The following is a 16,057-nucleotide window of genomic DNA, read 5'->3' as shown; positions in this document are numbered from 1 at the left end:
ATGCTGTGATCAAACCTAGAAGCTCTAATATAAGAAGTCTCAAGTTCTGATGGATCAGATACATAGAAGACTGAAGAAATAAGAGCTCTGATACAAGTGATCACAAAGAGAAATTCAAAGCTCTGAAGTTCAGTTTAACGTGAAAGTCTCAACTGAAATGAAAAATACTCAGGGAAGTCTTTTATTTATAAATTCTTCTAGTATTAATTTCAGGGGGAGATTTTTAATCTCAGGGGGAGACATATTCACACACTCTGATTATATGCTTATGCTATATCTGTGAAATTGTCTTTGTTCATCTGATATTCTGGATACAAATTCATATCAATTATATATGTTTTTGTCATCATTAAAAAGGGGGAGATTGTTAGAACAAGAAATGTTCTGATCAATATTCTTTGTTTTGATGATAACATTATGTATGAATTTTGTATAAGACAATATGGTACTCTAATCCTTTAAGTTTTCCATTTCAGGAAATATATAAAGAGTATGGACAAATCAGCATTCAGAAGCACTGACTCAGCAAGTTCTGGATAGCTTCATCAGAACATGCTCTGGCAAGACATCAGAAGATGGTCATGCAGAATCAGAACATGAACTGGAAAGCATCAGAATGGAAGTTAGAAGAACAAGCTCTGAAGTTCTGATGGTATCACGCTCAAAGCTCTTCAAAGTCAGAAGACATAAGATGCTCCGCACCAAAGCTGATGGCTCTGATATTCAAATGTTGTTATCTACAAATCTGAGTCCAGAAGAAAGTACAAGATGAAAGGCTGTAACATCAAATCTCTGACTGACAAAAGGAACGTTAGAAGCTACAAAAGGCAAAATCAGTAAAAGCAGCAAAAGCAAGGCTCGAGGTAGTTGACAAAAGTGTGAAACATTAAATGCAGCGTTGTACTATTCACACAAAGCATTAAATGCATCCCAACTGTCATTTCCTCTCAAGCGCCTATATATAGAAGTTTTGTCCAGAAGCCGAATACAACACTTGCGCAAAAACATACATAAACACTATCAAATTCAAAAGCTAAAGAACTTCATCCTCAACCTCACAAACTTTGTAATATCTTAGTGAGTGTTAAGAATATAACTTAAGAGAAATATCACAGTTGTGATTACAGCTTTATTAGAAGCAATCTAAACTCTTGTAAACTTTATTTTACATTGATTGTAAAAGGATTCCTAGAGTGATCAAGTTGTGATCTGTAGACTCTAGAAGACTTAGAGGTTATCTAAGTGGAAAACAATTGTAATCAGTTGGATTAGTGGATTAAATCCTCAGTTAAGGTAAATCACCTTGTCAGGGGTGGACTGGAGTAGTTTGGTTAACAACGAACCAGGATAAAAATAATTGTGTTCATTGTTTTTATCTTCCAAGTTTTTGAAGTTACACTTATTCAACCCCCCCTTTCTAAGTGTTTTTCACTCCTTCAACGGATACTCTCAAATGTGTCCTAAGCTGGGAATGTTTAAGGATGAAGCGTTGGATTGGTACACGAGTCTTCCGAGAGCTTCTGTCTCAGGATATCCCGACCTGGTATGGAAGATGAATCAATCCTTTCCGATATGCAAGCAAGGTGAAGCGCTTATTAGCACTCCGCTTAACAATCTCTCGGGGCTTGGTGGAGATGTTCGGGAGTACCAGACTTCTTTCAACGAAAGGATAATGCGTAACGCTAGGGCTTCCCACAAAAATGCTCAGTTTGACAGTTTAGAGGGGCCGTCGATTAAAATGCAAAACGCTATCACGAAAGAGTCAATAAACCTTTTCTGTTATAGCGTACTGAAATGAGGAAGAAGCAAGGAGAGATATCACCCCTGCATCCCAAGGAATCCCTCCAAGCCGGTCAGAGGTGTACCTCGGAGGGAGAAACAACCCATTGCGCAACGGAAAAACATTAGGGAGCGAAGCCGGGCACATCGCGGAAAAAGGGAACCGTCATTCACTCCCCTCAATTCAAGAAGGACAAACATCCCACGGGAGGTAGACCATTTGGGTCTTGTAATCAGACCTCCCCGGGCTCACAAGAAGTCGGCGGCCAGTAGGAAAGAGTCGTGGTGCTCATTTCATTGTATGAGGGGCCATCACACGGAAGACTGTGTACAACTTGAAAAGGAGATAGAAGCCCCAATCCAGCGTGGTAAGTTGTCAACTAACGTAAGCGATGCTTTTTCTTCATCTGCAGGAAAGAGGAGCCCGACGCATTCAAAGGCAACGAGGACGAGGTTATACTCACAAGAAGTCAAGAATCCTCGAGAAGGACATTCAAGGGAATCCCTTTCCGGCACGCCTTAGAAGGGGTCAGGAAATTGTAAGGAGACAGGGAGTAGTGACAACACGAAGAGCTTTGGAAGGGTCACTGGCCTGCCTAAAATGAATAAGCATTTCCCCTCGACAAGAAAGGACTAACCTTTTAGTTTGTTTTAGGATCTGGATGTAAAATAAGTTGCTATAGTGCCATGAGCCATTCAAACTTGTAATAAGGCGGGGATGGGGGATGTGCTCTTTTTTCCTATTTAGGGTTTTTAATGAGGCACCTCCAATCCCTCAATTAACAACAAACAATGATTTCCGGTTAAAGAAATTGAACAACAAGCACTAGCGAAGAGATCAGAGGGTGAAGGATCAGTGTGGGCGAGAAGTCGGCAAGGCCATCGCGAACCTTATCGCAACCATCAGAGTGAACATCATCGGGACTGCTTCTATCAAGACGACAAGGACATCGCGGACCTTTTCGCAAATTTTCAAAGTGAACGTCATCGCAACTGCTTTGATCAAGACCACTGGGCCATCGCGGACCCTTTCGCAACTGTCAGAGTGATCTTGTTTTTGTAGCAGTTGAGTATCTTCATCAACAGAAGGGACTATTGTCTGTGATAGTTCATTGTATTAAAATGCTCACATGTAAATAGTGAAAACATAGTGGAAGACCATGATTAGTTTCCCGATGATTTTTATTCATTAGAAAATGGAGTGGGCATAGCAAGGACGATTGGTGAACCACTATATATCTCTATGTACCTTTCCTTTCTCCCTATCATCTTTAATTTTTTGCATTTTCTATTGAATCATTGCATTTGTACATTGTTAGTATGTTATTGCATTTAGTCTAGGAATTTATGAATTTATTGTTAAAGCCTAGATTTGCAATCATGATTGTGATTATGTTTGTATGAAATCCAATGTAATTGTTTTAAATGGCTTTGTTTAAAGCGACTTTGGTTCTATAGTAATTGCTACAGTTTCAAAAGAATCATTTCTCTAATGATTTATAATATCTATCTCATGGATTTAATCTTTGATAAGTGTGTAAGCCTTCTGTGTATTTTGTTTTGCTTCCGCGTGTGTTAAAATCTTTGATTTTTTTATGGGACTTTAACTCGTTTCTAAAATTATCTTTTAGGAAATCAGACTGTTCAACCCCTAATTCTAGACCTTCGTGCATCCATATTTTCACCAAACACTTCTTTTACCTTTGAACCTCCTCAGAGGATTACTTATTTTCCAACCCCTCAAGGCCCGTAAATGGTGTTGGGGTCGGGTCTGTTCCCTCTAGTGGTCAACAAGAGTCAGCTTTTGATAAGGATTGTGCCTATTTGGCCAATATGTTAGGGATGACTCTAGAGCTAGAGCTGGTGAATTTGACACGACCTTCTTGGTGGTCGTCAATTGCTTTAGCCCTTGGGGGGTCTGGTCGTTGGATGACACTTTAGTCTGAACAGATCCACGAAGAAAAGTTTCAGATGAAGGAAATGGTTCAGAGCCTGACTCTCCAACGAAACGAGTATTTGGAAGTGAAATTTTGTTTTTCACAAGACAAATATTATACACAATGTACGAGACAATGTGTATGACAAGTTAAATTTGTAATTGACAGAATAACGACAAAATAAAAATTTGGAAGGAGGTATCTAAATGAGTGCTTTTCAAGTATTATGTCAATGTAAAGAAAGAAATTCTAAGATCTAAAGTTAATGTACATTAATATTAAACTTCAAGGTCCATTTAAAGAGTTTAGAAACCCATAATTGATTAAACAAAATCTCAATTCATAAAAAGAAATTAAAAACAAAAGTATTTGTAATAATGTGACTTATATCTTTTTGAAGAAAATCCATAATATTCATTCATTATGATCCCACCAATGAGTATTCATATATATATGCTTATTTCTATTTCCAGATCTAGCATGCTTCAACAACTACTATATGACATAACAATAACAAGGTGATGCTTTCCCCTTCTTCCTCTTTCTATATATCCCTTAGTTTTTTTTTCTTGTAAAAATCAGTTCTTATTTTGTTTTATTTGTAAACTTTCCTTTAAAAAAATAATTTTAAGTATTAATTATTTTAAATAAATAACTAATCAATTTAAAATTTGTTAAAATAATAGTTAACTATTTTTTTTTAACAGAAAATTGTCATATATTATTTAGAGGTTGACAGTTATTTTAAAACTACTTTAAAATTTAAAAAATAATTATATATACGCATCTCTCATTATTACAAGAGTTTCATTTATATACATAATTCAAATCTAAAATTATATATGAATGATTAGTTCATAAAATTAGTAAAAATAATAATAAACACGGATAGTCATAATATCTTTTTTTTTAATGAAGAAACTTTGATTAATTCAAAAATACTATACACAAGCGATCTCTCAAGGATTCAGCCCCAACAAATTCAACTGGCAAAAACATTAATCATGCAAAAAACTAATGGATAACACTACTTTATCATCATCCTATTAATATGTTTCTTAAGCTTATGGTTGTTCCACCCCTATAAACCATGGTATCTATAATTTTTTCCTCTATCTTAGTGTTAATGACAACTTTTCCAAAACTTCTAACACTCTTATACTTCCACACCTCATAAATTGTTTCAGATGTCGCAAATTTGAGAAGCATTGCTCGCCCGTATTTTCCCTTAAAATGTTGAGTTATCCACTATAATTCTTCCATCCGTTCCTCTGTCTCATAGTTCACTTGTATCCAATTTAAAACCTTCTTCCATATGTTTTTCATCTAATTGCATCCAAACAAAGTATGTTGGATTGATTCTACTTGTGGGCAGAAACATCAATTGGTATTATCCACCACACCAAACCTATGGAGTATGTCTTTGGTAGCTAATATATCACGACAAGCCAACCAAATCAGAAACTGAGCTCTTGGATGAGCCACACTGTTTAAGAATATCTTCTTCCAGTTTACCTCATGGTACTCATTGTTTAGAGCCAAATATATTTTCTTCATGTCAAACTTTTTACTCTGCATACTTTGCCAAACCTGCATTTTTTGAGCTTTATCTCTCATCTTGAGAATTGCTTTCAAAATCTAAGAGCAGCTGGCATTTACATGCACTGACATCAATTGATCATGTTTGATATAGTAAGTATGAATCCAGAAGTTATCAGTCTCATTACCGAGATTCCAAAGTATTTTCAACAGATTTGCTTAATTTCATTCTTCAAGAGAAATAATGTTCAAGCTTCCTTTAGTTTTAGGGTTACAAACTTATTTTCAAGCAACGAGAGATTTTCTGCTCGCATCTTTTCCTCCAGTCCCCAAAAAACTCCTATGAATTTCTTCAATTCTATGAAGAACATTCTTTGGCTGTGGCAGACATTGCATCCAAAAATTAGTGATGGAAAAAATGACACTTAGGATGAGTTAGATTTTCCATGCATAGCTCAATAATTTGGCACCCCAATAAGTTATTGTCTCCACAATCATGTCAATTAAACTCGTATAGTGATAAATGGATAACTTTTTGCTTGTAAGGGGCACTCCAAGATACCTAAAAGGAAGGGATCCTTCCTTAAAACAAGTGATTTTCTTGATTCCAGCTTTGGTGTGTTCACGCACTGCTCCAAAATAGATCTTGCATTTGCTTGGATTGACTTTCAGGCCAGTTGATCTTGAGAATCTGTTAAAATTATCCATCATAAGCTCAATAGATTTTTTTGTCCCCTTTAACAAACATTAGAAGATTATCTACAAAGCTAATACTAGTGATGTTCAACTTTTCACACTTTGAATGAAAGTTGAAATCAGGGTTTTTCTTTAACTGTTGCATGAACCTGCTTAAGTATTCCATCACAATCTCAAAAAGTAGGGGGGAGATAGGGCCCCTTGTCCCAGTCCTCTTCTAGCCTGCATAATCCTAGTGTATTCTCCATTAACATTGAACCTGTATGAGACAGTTATCACAACTAATATTGTCCATTAAATGAATTGTCTAGGAATGCCTATTTCATGCAAAATAGTCTCCAAAGCTTGCCAATTAACTATATCATAACCTTTTGGAGATCAAGTTGTAGCATACACCTTAGAGTATTCTCCTTCCTAGTATAACCCCTTATCACATAAGCCAACATGATATAGTCATATATATGTTATCCTGGTACAAATTCAGTTTGATTCTTGTTCACAATGCTCTCCAACACTTTACATAGTCTTGTTGTGAGGATCTTAGAGATAATTTTGTATATGGTGGTATAACAAGAAATAAGTCAATAGTCCTTAATAACTTTTTCCTTTGAATTTTTTGATATGAGAATCACTATTGATTAACTGGTCACTCATAATATAATTTTTAGATTTATTGTCTATATGAGTTAAACTCTTACAATATTGAGAGATTCATGAATATGGTTATTTTTTAAAATTTTAAGGTAATGGTAATTTTAAAATGATATTTAACCTCTTAAAAAAGTAACAGTCAATAAGCTTTATAAAATAAGAGTCAAATGATAGTAATTTTTAAATTATTTTATATTTTATATTTTAAATTAGTACTTAAAATTACTTTTAAAAAATGAGGAAATTTACAAATTAAATAAACTAGAGATGCATCAAGGAAGACCTTTACATCCTCTACTAACATTTTATATCATCAACAAACTATAACTTATATGTGCTGTTTAATTATTTTAAAATTTAAAATCAAATATTTATTATAATAATTTAATAACACGAACATTATTTATATTGATAATGTAGAAAATTAAATTTGAATGATTGTTTGTTACAATTTCCAAATTCTCATTTTGTTAAAATAATAATAAATTTTCATAGAAATAAATTATAAAGAATTTGACTGATATATAACAACGTAGGTCTTTTGAAGAAAACTGTTGTAATAGAGAAAGTACAAAATAATATATAAATTTTAAAATTATTTTATATTATTTATTTTAAATTGGTGCTTAAAATTACTTTTAAACAATGAGGAAATTTACAAATTAAATAAACTAGAGATGGATCAAGGAAGACCTTCATATCCTCCACTAACATTTTATATCATCAACAAACTATAAATTATATATGTGTCATTTATTTTATTTTTTTAAATTTAAAATCAAATATTTATTAAAATAGTTTAATAACATGAACATTATTTATATTGACAATGTATAAAATTAAATTTGAATGATTGTTTGTTACAATTTCCAAATTCTCATTGTGTTAAAATAATAATAAATTTTTATAAAAATAAATTATAAAGAATTTGACTGATATATTACAACGTATGTCTTTTGAAGAAAACTGTTGTAATAGAGAAAGTACGAAGTAATATATATATAAAATTATGATCATCTATCATATTATGATATAAAATTATGGAAAGAAGCACAAACATATGGAGATATACAGTAGATGTCGTTTGTTGAATACTACAGCCTCATCACTTGGAAGTCTTTAGCAATCTGCATTTTTGGGGTAATGTCTTGTCTTTTCTGTGACTTTGAAAATAATTCCTCTTTCATAGGCATTATCTTTTGAACAAATACAGGTTGTTTCATAAAGTTTATCATGAAGACAATGATGATGCATTTGTTCATGTAGATGAAGTGCTAGGCTCTTTGTAGAGGAAAAGGGCCGTCTCAATTTTTTGGAGGCCCTGTGTAGGTTAGTCATGGTTCAACCATGATAAAATAATTAGAGGTCCTATTTAACCCTATTTTAATAGTAAAAAAGAGTTGTGAATCCTCATATAGTTACAATTTAATCGTAAAAAATTTGAGGCCCTGTGCGGTAGCCCATCTTGCACTCCCTCGAAGACGGCCATGCAGAGGATCCATGTGGCTCGTGGGTTGCTATATGGACTCATCAATTCTGATTCCTAGCCTCATCAAAATCCTGATAGCAAATGGTACATTAGCACAAAGGTAAGAGATATCCTTTCTAACTTGAACAATATTTCTTCTATTTCTTTACATTATTAGTTTCTGATTGTAAGTTAATGGTATATGCAATATTTGTTGATTGAGCCTGCTTGTAAATAAATTTGATGAATCTATTATAATTAATGGTATATGCAACATTTTGTGGTGATAGGAGGTGACAACTAAATGCTGACTAACCAATATACCACTTATGATAAAGAATTTCCCACATTTTGTATAATAAATATATTAGTTAGCGTAGCAAGATATGATTAGAAATAGGTATTAGTAGGGAATGTTTATTAAAAAAAGGTATTAGTAGGGAATATTTCCACCGTGTGCTTAATTGTTTTTATTAATGTGTGTGTCTTCTGGTAGTACATTTCCACCTCCACCGTTAATGTTATCGATGACTAGAATTTCTAGTTGTAGAACCATAAGTTTGAAGGAAGATTTCTTTGAATGTTTCATCCATATTTGAGGAAAAAACTTAACATATGAATTTCCATTTAGAATTAGAACCTTATAATATAATAAGTCTTATAATATCATTTTTGCTAACTGAAATAAAAAATTGAAACTGTATTAATGTTTCATTATGTAATCATAGTTAACTTTCTTCATCTCATACACTTTATTGTTCAAATGACCACCGAGTGACGAATAAGCTAATAATGACTCATTTTTAATGCTTATGAATGAATAAGTAATGAGAGCTAATCATAAAAAAATGAAGTAATGAAGTTGAATGAAGTTTATTCCAATCATATTTGAATGAAGTTCGCAAGTCATATGACGAATAAGTTATATTAACATTGTTCTTTTGTTTCTTTTGTTTTCAGTTGAATGAAGTTTATTCCAATAATAAAAAATGACAGCTAATCATATTTGTTATATTTCATGTCAGGTTGATTTTCTTGTGGTAAACACATAGCTGCAATCGGAAAGAGTTCAAGAAAATGGTACCGTATTTGTTTTTGTTGTGTTCTGGTGTAGAAGCTTGCACATTTGAATTATTAGTAATTTGTATTAATTAAAAAAGTATAAAGTAGACTGATCTAATTTGGTTCAAATTACATGACATGCATGTTCGTTTAATTTATTGTCAGCAAATGTGATTTTGGTGTTGCCTACCGAAGCTACAAATGCACTTATTGGTAAAATATAAAAAATTAGGTACAAAAAAATTACAGGAGAAAAGGTGAAACCGGACTATTCATGAAAAAATTACAGAAACAATTACATCGGGCCAACTACAAAACGGATGTAACAGCATACTTTGGACATCGGTCTATACTGAAAACCGGTGTGAAAACATACTTTCTACATCGGTATATACGGGAAATCGATGTAAAATATTGAACATATTTTTTTAAAAAAGTATTGGAATTTGTTTCACATCAAACATAATTTAAACCGATGTGGTATCATGCTTTTTCACATCGGTTTTTAGACCGATGTAAAATGTATAGGATTTACTACATCGCTTAGATTTACATCGGTCCCAGACCCGATGCATTTTCTGCACTAGTGTGTATATATATATATATATATATATATATATAATTATTTTATATTATTTATTTTAAATTAGTGCTTAAAATTACTCTTAAAAAAAATAAGGAAATCTACAAATTAAATAAACTAGAGATGCATCGAGGAAGACCTTCATATCCTCTGCTAACATTTTATATCATCAGCAAACTATAAATTATATGTGTCATTTAATTATTTTTAAAATTTAAAATCAAATATTTATTATAATAGTTTAATAACAAGAACATTATTTATATTGATAATGTATAAAATTAAATTTGAATGATTGTTTGTTACAATTTCCAAATTCTCATTGCGTTAAAATAATAATTATTTTTATAGAAATAAATAATAAAGAAATTGATTGATATATTACAACGTAGGTCTTTTGAATAAAACTGTTGTAATAGAGAAAATACGAAATAATATATATATTTTTAAATTATTTTATATTTTCATTATTTCTAAAAGTATTTACATTATTGTCTTCAACTATAGCCCTCCATTCTATGCCATACATTTAATTTTTAAATGGAATTACAAAAACTGAGTAATGTGATCATTGGTTTTCATTGTATAAGCACTTATTTTGTAAAAAATATATTTAACTTCTAAATTTTTGCATTAACTTTGTCTATAACATATAAATAACAAAATTTTGGAGTCAATATTATGTAATTTTATTTTAAAAACAATAAAAATATTAAATTAATTGTTTCAAAATTCGACTATTTCATATTTTTTCCATTTTCACTTTTTTTCTTTCAAAAATGCTAGTATATTATAATATTTCAGTCAATCTTTTTAAAATTTTCCTTCTATACAAATTTAGTAATATTTAAAAAAATGAGAATTTGGAAATTCTAACAACTAACCATTTATGAATTTCACATTAAAAGAAAATGATTTATTATATAACAAACTTTAGAAAATCATGAGAATATGGAAATTCTAACAACCAACCATTCATGAATTTTATATTAAAAGAAAAGAATTTATTATATAACAAACTTAAAAAAAGAAAATGGATGCTATACTAGGTAATATTATAGAACCCAAGAATGAATCATTCATGGTCTGAAATCGCTTGAATCTTAGGATAGTATATATAGGGCTCTTAGTCCCGTTAAATGCACAGTTTGAAATTTACAAAATATAAAATATATAATTCTATTGTGTGAGTTTCTACATTCAGGTAATCTCAAAATTCAGCCATGGTTAATTACTTAGTTTTTAGATTTTTTTTTTTTGGAATAGTTTTTATTGCTTTTTTATTTTCAATTTAAATTGATTGTGATCTTACTTTGTTTTAAATTTAGCTTACTTATTTGATTTTTGTGATTGAATTGAATTTTTTTCCGATTATGATTATGGTTTTTTTGGTTGGAATTGTTATTTCAACTATTTAAATTTTGTTGTTGAATTATTCTTTGAACTTGTTGTCTTTGGAAATGTCCGTAGTGTCATGATGATCAAATGACAGTTAATAATTGAAAGTATTTAAAGTAGAATTGAATAAATTTTGCTTGAAATGAATTGATATTTTCATTTTTATTAAAATGTTTGTGTAAATCTTTTTATGTTGGATTTGATATATAGGTCGAGTTATATTGATTATTCTTGTGGTATCTTTTATTTTTATTAGTTAGATACTTAATATTTTTTGAATTTGTTTAGTGATTGTTTGGTTGCAATATTTCATGTATGCAATTGTTTTAGATTACTTGTTTTTCTATGCGAAAATGCTTTTATCAACTTACTCTTTATTTATCATGTCAACATTATAATATTATGATGAACACATGATCCTTTATATTCTTGTTGCTCAAGGTTTCGAGTTATATTTTACTATTGCATCTAAGCTTTTAGATTTGGGTGTGTGTTTACATGTATTCATCTAGTAGATAGAAATGGAAGACAAATCCCCAAAGGCATTGGGTGGAGCTGCACTTAATCTGAAGAGAAAGCAATCCACCCAAAGTGTTACACGTATGACTGAAGTTCCAACAACAACAAATTTGGTTGTCAAACAAATGAGATTAGTTGGAGATGATAGCCGACCAACTGGCTCTGGTCCTGGTATTTCAAAGTTCTTGGTTAAGTATTTTTTGAACTATAAGAAAAGTGGGTTGCCAAAACGTTTGATGTTCTATAAAAATGGTGAGTGGTCAGACTATCCTGAGGATGTTGTTAACTTGGTTAGGAAAGATTTTGAAATCAAGAAGGCAGCTGTGGAGATAGAATTTGATGGTCAAAATATTGTTCTAGACTTTTTGCATATGTATAATGTTAATTTACAAACAGGTTTGCAACAACCCATTGCTTGGATTGATGAGGCCGAGAGTTGCTTTTTCCCTGAACTTTTTGATGGTTCCGATGATGAACCTTATAACCAAGACATAGAAATAGATTTAGATGCTTATATTGAACCTGTATATGGAAGACAGGATGTAGATTCTGTAAGAAAATTGTTTCTCACGGGAATGGATACTTTCGGCATTAGCGAGGGTGATATCGTGGATGTTTACCGTAGCTCGGGCATCTCAATGCAAGCGCGACTAGAGTTATTCCAGAAGCAAGCTGATATCACAAAAGGAATTCATGGTGATGCTAATGTTCGATACGGTTGGCTTGCATGTTCTAAAGAGGAACTGACTACAATGATGGAATATGGGCTTGGTCACAATGCACTATCATCATGCAAGTGCATATATGGATTTGGTGTTCATCTTGCTACTATTACCCACCCTTATGTCTGGTTAGTTTTCATATGATAAACTTTAAACTTCATAGTCTTTTAAACGCTCTTAATAGTTATGGTATAAGTTTGTCTGAGTAAAAAAAATGACTATATGAATATGAGCTTTTTTATAACTGTTAGGCTAGTGAGCAAGTTGATCCTTTATGGTGAAATGAAACCACTCATTAAAATATTTTAATTACTAAATTATAATATGTGTCTCTAGTTTTCTCTTATTCAATTTTATGTTATAAATTTTTCTTACTGTCATTTACTCCATACTCTACCTCTGTCATGTTATACACTTCTCTTTGTTTAAAGTCTGCAGAAATACTTATATTTATTTATTGAAAAGTTAAATATGGAGACATTTGTAAATGCAGAGATGTTATTGCATTTATATTAAGTTGTTCATGTTCCTGTCAATTATTGCAAATGTTCTATATTTGGTACTTGTATAGTTTCCCTGTCCAATATTGGTTATAGGCTTCCACCCCTTATCTTTGAAGGGAAGTTATAAGCATATTTTTATTTATTTCCAACTTTATACATTATTATCAAACATACTACAATAGATTATTCTGTTAGAATGCTTAGAGGATTCAATTTTTATATATTTACAGTGCTCCTTATTGTGATGTTGACGAAAATGGAGTTAGGCACATGGTCCTTTGTCGTGTAATAATGGGGAACATGGAGCCTCTTCATCGTGGCAATAATAAGATTCGTCCTAGTGGTTTCAAATATGATAACGGGGTTGATGACATTCAACACCCAAAATACTTTGTGGTTTGGAATATGAATATGAAAACTCATATCTATCCAGAATTTGTTGTCAGCTTCAAGGCACCTTTGGACGCAGAAGGTGATGTACTATTCCTTAAGCAAAAAAATTCCCATACTTTGTACATTTTATTTTAATATTACATAATTAGTACCGAAGCCTAAAGGGATTAACCATCAGCAAACTAATTAATATGTAATTCTTTTCAACATACTAATAGCTGGTTTGATAAAATAACCCGTTGTTTGTTCTACCAGTATGTAGTATGATTGTTATTTATTTCAAAACAAATTGATCATAATACCTTATATTTTCTTACAGCTTGTTTAAAAGAGAGTGAGAAAAATGTTTCTGGGAATAACTATTCTACCTTGGATACTGTAAGTTATCTCATATGAGTTTTGCATTTTATGTTTTCTTAGCTTTCTATGTAAAAGACTTATTTGATTGATTTGTTATGTTTTCATACATTATGTGTTCATGTGCAACATTTTGGGTTTTAAACTTTTGAGATTTGTTTTTTATTCCTATAATATTTGTATTTATTACCTTTATCAAAAAAAAAAAAAATTGGTTGTGAGATTCCTTAGGACAATGCTGCCAGTGTTCCTAACACACGAAGAGTTCCAAGGTCGCCATGGCTTCCCTTTCCAATGTTGTTAGCTGCTATCAGACGCAGGGTTACTCCAAAAGTGATGCTTCTGATTAAAGAACACTATAAAGAATTAATGGTATATAAAGTGGCTGCAACTGATGCTTATGTTTTATATGATAAAGTGTCACTAATGTTATATTTCGTACTTGTGCAGGAAAAGAAGATTTCACATGATGATTTTGTGATGAAGCTGCGATTAATTGTAGGAGACGATATACTGAGATCTGTAGTAACTAATCTTCGAGACAAGGTACCAAATTTCTAAATTCTAAAAGTTTATGGCTTTGAAGTATGATGCATTTTCTTGTGTTGTGTTTATACCTCACAATGAATTACCTTGAAGTTGTAGTTGCAAATGTTATGCTCAACTTTTTTTATCACGAAGTAACAAGAACTATATTTTGAAATTTGATTATGCATCCTAATGTTTAACTTTTTTCTTGCAGGGACCATCAAATGATGATCTAGACGATGTAACTGAGAATTTTAAATAAGGAGGTGGAGATCTTTCACTTGGAGTTAACTATTGCCAACATGAAGTTGTGATGTTTTTTGCTATGGGGAGAAATGTCTTATTTTGTCAATTTCTTTTTATCATCCTAATTTCTAGTTTTGATCTGGAACCGTAGCCTATGTTTGCTACTAGAATTTAATAAGAGTTTATTTTGAATTGTCCGGTGATAAGATGTACTTTCAACATTCATATTTTATGGTTTTATAATAAATTATGTTAATTCAATATCCGTTACATTAGTTTCACTTTAAAGTGATTGCTCAATTTGCACTGCATAATGATGGTTTCGACTTGCATTTTTTTGTTGGTAGAAGTGATAGATATGGTTAGAATTTTTGGTGTCTTGATGACACATTTGTGGGTGATGCTTCCTACTCTGAGGTAGGGTTGAGGATGACTCAGTATTGGGTTATCCCTTGTGCCTATTTTTATATGCTCTTGTTTGACATGGCATGTAATTGGAGAGGATGTTGGACCTATTTTGTGGTTGAATGATTTACATTTATTTGTATGATTATGTTTGCTTGATATGTGTTTTTGTTTTCTCCATAAATCATGTGATTAGTTATTTTTATTTCACTCCTTGGTTTGTGATTTAAAAATAAACAGGTTTAATCAAAAATATATATTATTATCACTTTCTTCAATATTTTCAAAAACCATTTTTCAGAAAGGACAACATATCTTCTCATCACTGTTTTTGGTTTCAACGTTTTTTCTTCATAAATTATTTAATTCTTATGGATTGTTGGTGTTAATGTTCTGAATATTGTGATTGGTATTTATGTTTGGCTAAAATATAGTAGCAGCAATATAAAATAGGATATATAGAACTTACAAACATAAACAGGTACAACAGCAAGACGTCCTATGGAATGTTAAGACATGTCCTGTGACATCATGTCTTATGTGACATTGCGCCTGCTGAAGCTGGAAAATATGAAGATTCAGTTTGAAATTAACAGATGCGGAATATTCAGGAGAATATTATGCAATCCTATGTGGCGCAGATTTAAAGGTCAAAAGAATCAAGTCAGAATATTGAAGATTGTGTAGTTTCTAATTATGGAGACAATTTTTTGGGTGATTTTATTGTGGGTACAAATTTTTTCAAAATTTTAAATTTTTTTTGTTGGAATTATTCTTTGAACTATTTTAATTTTGTTGCGGAATTATCCTTTGAAATTGTTTTTTCTTTGAATCTCCTTAGTATCATGATGATCAAATGACAATTGACAGATGAAAGTACTTTATGTAGATTCACATAAAATTTAATTCAAATGAATTGCCATTATCATGTTCATTACATTGTTTGTGCAAATATTTTTTATTTTGGATTAAATATATGGCTTGAGTTCTATTGATTATTCTTATGGACTATTAAATTAGTTTGATAGTGATTATTTTTGAAATTTTTTAGAGATTGTAATGTTGCAATATTTCACATGTACAATTATTTCATATTATTTGTGTTGTCATACATAAATGTTTTTATTGACTTACTCTATATTTTTTATTATGTAAATATTATACTATTATGATGAGCACATGATCCTTTATACTAGTTTAATATTTTTAAATCTTTTAAACATCCATGGACTGTCAAATATTATTGTTGCTCAATGTCTATAGTTTTATTT

General features: G+C 31.2%; 1 protein-coding gene across 1 annotated transcript; it reads left to right on the top strand.

The window, feature by feature from the left end:
• The first annotated feature begins 11,634 nt into the window (after window positions 1-11,634).
• Window positions 11,635-14,397, top strand: LOC131649798 (inactive poly [ADP-ribose] polymerase RCD1). Its single transcript, XM_058919556.1, has 5 exons — window positions 11,635-12,482; window positions 13,088-13,329; window positions 13,570-13,628; window positions 14,058-14,153; window positions 14,350-14,397. Exons 1-5 carry the CDS (start codon window positions 11,635-11,637, stop codon window positions 14,395-14,397), a joined length of 1,293 nt encoding a protein of 430 aa, XP_058775539.1.
• The last annotated feature ends 1,660 nt before the right edge of the window (window positions 14,398-16,057 follow it).

The sequence above is a fragment of the Vicia villosa genome, linkage group LG2 (assembly GCF_029867415.1).
Source record: "Vicia villosa cultivar HV-30 ecotype Madison, WI linkage group LG2, Vvil1.0, whole genome shotgun sequence".
Classification (NCBI taxonomy): Eukaryota; Viridiplantae; Streptophyta; class Magnoliopsida; order Fabales; family Fabaceae; genus Vicia; species Vicia villosa.
This window is presented reverse-complemented; position numbering and strand designations above follow the sequence as displayed.